Source organism: Salvelinus namaycush, unplaced genomic scaffold, assembly GCF_016432855.1.
Source record: "Salvelinus namaycush isolate Seneca unplaced genomic scaffold, SaNama_1.0 Scaffold1649, whole genome shotgun sequence".
Lineage (NCBI taxonomy): Eukaryota > Metazoa > Chordata > Actinopteri > Salmoniformes > Salmonidae > Salvelinus > Salvelinus namaycush.
In genome coordinates, this window is record NW_024058396.1 from 1 (window position 1) to 6,540 (window position 6,540).

The 6,540-nt window shown below is 44.3% G+C and overlaps 1 protein-coding gene across 1 annotated transcript; it reads right to left on the reverse strand.

Moving 5' to 3' along the window:
• Nucleotides 1-3,973: 3,973 nt before the first annotated feature.
• LOC120037232 (aerolysin-like protein) lies at nt 3,974-5,853 on the reverse strand (the record flags this gene model as incomplete). The annotated part of the gene is made up of 2 exons (XM_038983409.1): nt 5,821-5,853; nt 3,974-4,483 (listed from the first exon to the last, which is right to left on the reverse strand). A coding segment is annotated over exon 2 (483 nt), but the record flags the coding sequence as incomplete, so codon positions are not given.
• Nucleotides 5,854-6,540: the final 687 nt, after the last annotated feature.

Below are 6,540 nucleotides of genomic sequence, written 5' to 3' on the forward strand. Positions count from 1 at the left end.
GGTGCAATTTCTGACTGTAGCTGCAATGTAAACTATGATTTATACCTGAAATATGCACATTTTTCTAACAAAACATATGCTATACAATAAATATGTTATCAGACTGTCATCTGATGAAGTTGTTTCTTGGTTAGTGGCTATTTATATCTTTATTTGGTCGAATTTGTGATAGCTACTGATGGAGTAAAAAACTGATGGAGTAAGAAAAGTGGTGTCTTTTGCTAACGTGGTTAGCTAATAGATTTACATATTGTGTCTTCCCTGTAAAACATTTTAAAAATCGGACATGTTGGCTTGATTCACAAGATGTGTACCTTTCATATGCTGTATTGGACTTGTTAATGTGTGAAAGTTAAATATTTAAAAAAAATATCTTTTGAATTTCGCGCCCTGCACTTGAGCTGGATGTTGTCATAAGTGTACCGGTGTCGGGCTGCACCCCAAACAGGTTAAGAACTAGTGTATCTTTCATTTGCTGTCCAACATGTATTTTTTAGTAAAGTTTATGATGAGTTGATTGGTCAGATTAGGTGAGTGTCAGAAATATATCCGGAGATTCTGGGAAAAAGTTGCTACATTTTCACAATGTATAACCACGGTTTTCAGCTCAAAATATGCACATTTTCGAACAAAACATAAGTGTACTGTATAACCTGATGTTATAGGACTGTCATCTGATGAAGTTGGTCAAGGTTAGTGAATAATTTTATATCTTTTGCTGGTTTTTTGCGATCGCTACCTTTGCGGTGAATGAATGCGGTTGTGTGTTTGGCTATTGTGGTAAGCTAATATAATGCTATATTGTGTTTTCGCTGTAAAACACTTAAAAAATCTGAAATATTGGCTGGACACCATGTATTTTTCATAAATGTTTTATGATGAGTATTTAGGTATTTCACGTTGCTCTCTGTAATTATTCTTGCTGCTTCGGTGCTATTGGTGATTGTAGCTGCAATGTAAAACTATGATTTTATACCTCAAATATGCACATTTTCGAACAAAACATAGATTTATTGTATAACATGTTATAAGACTGTCATCTGATGAAGTTGTTTCTTGGTTAGTGACTAATTATATCTCTATTTGGTCGGTTTTGTGATAGCTACCTATGCGGTAAAAAAATGGTGAAAATATGCGGTTGAGTCTTTTGCTATTGTGGTTAGCTAATAGAAATACATATTGTGTTTTCGCTGTAAAACATTTTAAAAATCGGAAATGATGGCTGGATTCACAAGATGTGTATCTTTCATTTGGTGTCTTGGACTTGTGATTTCATTATATTTATATGCTAGTATTTACTTGTGGCGCTATGCTAGGCTATGCTAGTCAGCTTTTTACTGATGAGGATGCTCCCGGATCCGGGATGAGTACCAAGTAGAAGTTAAAGGGCAATGTGTTCTATAACTGATTCAAGTATTTTTAGCCAGATCCTAATTGGTATGTCAATTTTTATGTTCCTTTTGATTTCATAGAATGCCCTTCTTGCCTTGTCTCTCAGATCGTTCACAGCTTTGTAGAAGTTACCTTTGGCGCTGATGTTTAGGCCAAGGTATGTATAATTTTTTATGTGTTCTAGAGTAATGGTGTCTAGATGGAATTGGTATTTGTGGTCCTGGCGACTGAACCTTTTTTGGAATAACATTATTTTTGTCTTACTGAGATTTACTGTCAGGACTCAGGTCTGGCAGAATCTGTGCAGAAGATTTAGGTGCTGCTGTAGGCCCTCCTTGGTTGGTGACAGAAGCACCAGATCATCAGCAAACAGTAGACATTTGACTTCAGATTCTAGTAGGGTGAGGCCGGGTGCTGCAGACTTTTCTAGTGCCCTTGCCAATTCGTTGATATATATGTTGAAGAGGGTGGGGCTTAAGCTGCATCCCTGTCTCATCCCACGGCCCTGTGGGAGGAAATGTGTGTGTTTTTTGCCTATTTTAACCGTGCACTTGTTGTTTGTGTACATGGATTTTATCATGTCGTATGTTTTTCCCCCAAAACCACTTTCCATCAATTTGTATAGCAGACCCTCATGCCAAATTGGGTCGAAGGCTTTTTTGAAATCAACAATGCATGCGACAGTTTTGCCTTTGTCTGTTTGTGTGTTTGTCAATTAGGGTGTGCAGGGTGAATATGTGGTCTGCCATATGATAATTTGGTAAAAAGCCAATTTGACATTTACTCAGTACATTGTTTTCACTGAGGAAATGTACGAGTCTGCTGTCAATGATAATGCAGAGTATTTTCCCAAGGTTGCTGTTGACGCATATCCCACGGTAGTTATTGGAGTCACGTTTGTCTCCACTTTTGTGGATTGGGGTGATCAGTCCTTGGTTCCAAATATTGGAGTGAGTTAGGTCTGCTCTACACCAAATTAGCATACCCCCTGAGTCCCTTCCCTGTTTCACACCTGGTAGTTTGATGGATGGGACTACCAGCTCTTTGTCACCTAGAGGGCAACCAGTGGGTCTGTCTCCACTATAGCAGGTTTCTTGAAGGATGACAATGTCTGTATTTCCGATTTCTTTGATGAAGTCCAGGTTCCTGCTCTTTAGGCCAAAGGCAGATGACCTCCGGCCTTGGATATTCCAGGATGAGATAGCAATGTTGTTGGTCGTGTGTTTTGGCCTCAGGCCAGTATGTGTGAGTAGAGCCTGCTGTGCATCTGGTATATGCCATTGGCTTGGGCTAGTGTAAGAGTGGGTGTTGGGCCTGTTTTCCTACTCACGGCCTGGGCGTATGTGTGACTTCCATGTTGAGGCCCTCTTTACGGGGGTGGGGTGCATGGGGTGGGCAGGAGTGGCATAGGTCTGATCTGAGGGGGCCTAAATGGGGTGTGGGCATGGTTGACTTGGGGGTGAGTTGATTGGTTGGGGTGGGGGTGTGTATGTGGCTGGTGGTGTTGTGGTCTGGATGTAGGTCCTCTCGGTGTGGGTCCTCTATGTGTAGGTCCAGGGGGGATCCCACAGGTCTGGGAGAGTGTCTCGCTGGTCTGGGCAGGGTGTCAATTAATCTGTTGCTCCTGTGTGAAGTGTTGGGGCTGCGTTTGAGAGCCATGTCCTTTAGAGTCCGTGCGAAGGTGGGCACTGCTGCCTTGTATAGGTGGACCTGGTCATAGAGGCTGTTCAAGTCCAGGGTGGAGTGGTGGGTCAGGAAAACATTTGGTTTTGAGGCACAGTGACAGGAAATACTTGCGGTTACCCGCTGTTTGGTAGCAGGGTGGAAGTCTTTTCGTGGTAGCAGGATGGAGATAACCACTTGTGCATTGGGGAAAGAAGAAGAAGCATTTTCAATCACTCCCTTCAGTGCTGTGGCCCCCCTTTCCTGCTGTGTTCTCAGGTCGTTTGTGCCTGTGTGTATTATTATGTGGCTAGGTGATCCTAGTTGGTCCTCAAACAGAAGGTCTAGGGCGCGCTGGGTGTTTGGACACCTGTTTGGGAAAAAGTTTTTTTTCTTGTATATATTTCCCATTTGAGTCTATAAGGAGTCCAATCTGTGTCTTGTGTATGTCCTCAGTGGGTGTGGGGGGGGGTTGTCAGGAGGCCTGGCAGGGTGGCTGACATGGGGGTGCTCAGAGGGGATGAGATCCCCTGGGCTTGGGGTTCTTCATTTGTCTGTTTTGCTGTGATGTCGACGCTATGGTCAGGGTCTGGTGTGGACTGTTCTGCTGTGGTGTCGAGACTTTTGTCGGGAGCTGAGGTGGACTGTTCTGCTGGCTTCTCTGCGGGGGTGGCCACCTCTCTAGTGGGTTGATCTCTGTCACACACCATCCCCCTCACCCTCTCCTCCAGCAGTCTGATCCTCTCCTCTAGTGCTCTGTTCTTCTCCTGCTCTTGCTTTTTATATTGTTGAAGTTGTCTCCCCACAGTCCAGCGTGCAGATATGTCTCTCTCCACCTCCAGCTCTCTGGGTCTGGTTAATGTTAGAGCATCGGTAGAGTTTTCCTGAGCCGTCTACACACATCTATAAAAGAGCTTACCTGGGGTTTGAAGAGGGACAGGTTGGCATACTCCATGTTGGTCAGCACGGACGACTTGATGGGGTTGATGAAGAGGAAGCCCATACGTTCAACGGCCAAGCCAGACCTGCCCTCCAGCACCAGGCAGATTCCAGACCCCACATCTACGGTGTACTCAGTAATCAGTGGCCAGCTGGTCGTTTTTTCAAAGAACTGACGGTTTTCACTCGTCGTGAACTTGATGGCACCCAGACGTGTGCCGGCGCCGTTATCCCACAGCGACAGCTTTGTGATGCGCTCGCCGAGGTTGAACTCAAACTCATTGAAAGTGTTCTCATCTCCAAAAGTCGCCACTTTCCCGTCGGTCAGCTCCGCCCGCACAGCTTTGACCTGCGAGCCTTCCACCGCCACTCCAATCTTCTTGAGGGTGGCACCGTTGTCCATGCCATGGAAATGAAATGAACTGCCTCCTTGACCACCGATCAAATGCAGTGTGGTTGCCATGTTGAGTGTGTGTGTGCGTCATGTAACCTGAAATACAAATTTGTACAGATACATTTTAAAAACCTCCCAACTCAAAGGAGATCTGATTCAGACATTCAAAGCACCAAAAGAACATTAAGGAACAAGATGAAAGGATCAAACAATAACCAAGGGATATAATGACTCATGGTAGGAACTAGAGGTCAAGCAACACATCAGTCTAGGGCAGGGCTCTCTAACCATGTTCCTGGAGAGCTACCCTCCTGTTGGTTTTCACTCCAGCCCCAGTTGTAACTAACCTGATTCAGTTTATCATCCAGTTAATTATTGGAATCAGGTGGAATAGATTGGAATGAAAAAATACAGGACGGTACCTCTGGTCTAGGATGACCAAATCGCTGCACAATCCTCAGGTCACTGAGAATGACGTGTTCTGTTATTGCTCCTAACTCCTCCTTGCCCTCCTCTGATCGTTCCATCTCTATTCGTCTGGAATCTATCACACCCATTCCTTCCTCCTCAGCTAGGGACCTCCGAGTCACCATGGAGTCCCTCTCCTACTCCCAGCACCTCCCCACTCTACCTCCTGCTGTTTCTTCCTGATCAACACCATGGAGTCCCTCTCCTACTCCCAGCACCTCCCCACTCTACCTCCTGCTGTTTCTTCCTGATCAACACCATGGAGTCCCTCTCCTACTCCCAGCACCTCCCCACTCTACCTCCTGCTGTTTCTTCCTGATCAACACCATGGAGTCCCTCTCCTACTCCCAGCACCTCCCCACTCTACCTCCTGCTGTTTCTTCCTGATCAACACCATGGAGTCCCTCTCCTACTCCCAGCACCTCCCCACTCTACCTCCTGCTGTTTCTTCCTGATCAACACCATGGAGTCCCTCTCCTACTCCCAGCACCTCCCCATTCTACCTCCTGCTGTTTCCTCCTGATCAACACCATGGAGTCCCTCTCCTACTCCCAGCACCTCCCCACTCTACCTCCTGCTGTTTCTTCCTGATCAACACCATGGAGTCCCTCTCCTACTCCCAGCACCTCCCCATTCTACCTCCTGCTGTTTCCTCCTGATCAACACCATGGAGTCCCTCTCCTACTCCCAGCACCTCCCCACTCTACCTCCTGCTGTTTCTTCCTGATCAACTTGGTGACTTATATGTAATGATGATGTAAACATATTGTTATGTAAGTGAGCACGTCTCTATGCACTTATACAATTATTTAATATGTTGCTATAATTACGAATACTCATGAATAATGATGAGTGCACATTTTATAGATGCTACATCAGTATATGATACCCTGCCCTATGATGATGAGTATGAATGTAATAGATGCTACATCAGAATATGAGGTGTTTATGGTGCTGGAACTCACCTTTCCAACAAAAGTTGCTGCTTTGTAATATCTGAAAGAATAAAGATTGACATGAATTAATATAGTCCAATATTCTTTAGGACAGAGGCTGCACTATTCACAGGTATGTACTCATGTATTATAATATAGAACAATATTCTAAGACAGGCTGTGTCACGATCGTCTTGAGGATAATGAGTGGACCAAGGCGCAGCGTGTGAAAAATACATCTCTTTTATTTGAGACGAGTGAAACACGAAACGAACACTTATAACAAAACAAAACAACAAACGACCGTGAAGCTACAAACGTAAGTGCAATACTAAAGCTACAAACGTTCTACATAGACAATTACCCACAAAACCCAATGCCTATGGCTGCCTTAAATATGGCTCTCAATCAGAGACAATGAACCACAGCTGCCTCTAATTGAGAACCAATCTAGGCAGCCATAGACATACAAAACCCCTAGACAAGACTCTGACCCATTTAACCTACAAACCCCTAGACAATCCAAAAACACATACATTCCCCATGTCACACCCTGACCTAACTAAAATAATAAAGAAAACAAAGAATACTAAGGCCAGGGCGTGACAGGCTGCAGTATTCACAGGTATGCATTAATATATTATAATATAGAACAATATTCTTTCAGACAGGCTTTAGTATTCACAGGTATGTATTAATATATTATAATATAGTACAATATTCTTTAAGACAGGCTTTCGTATTTACAGT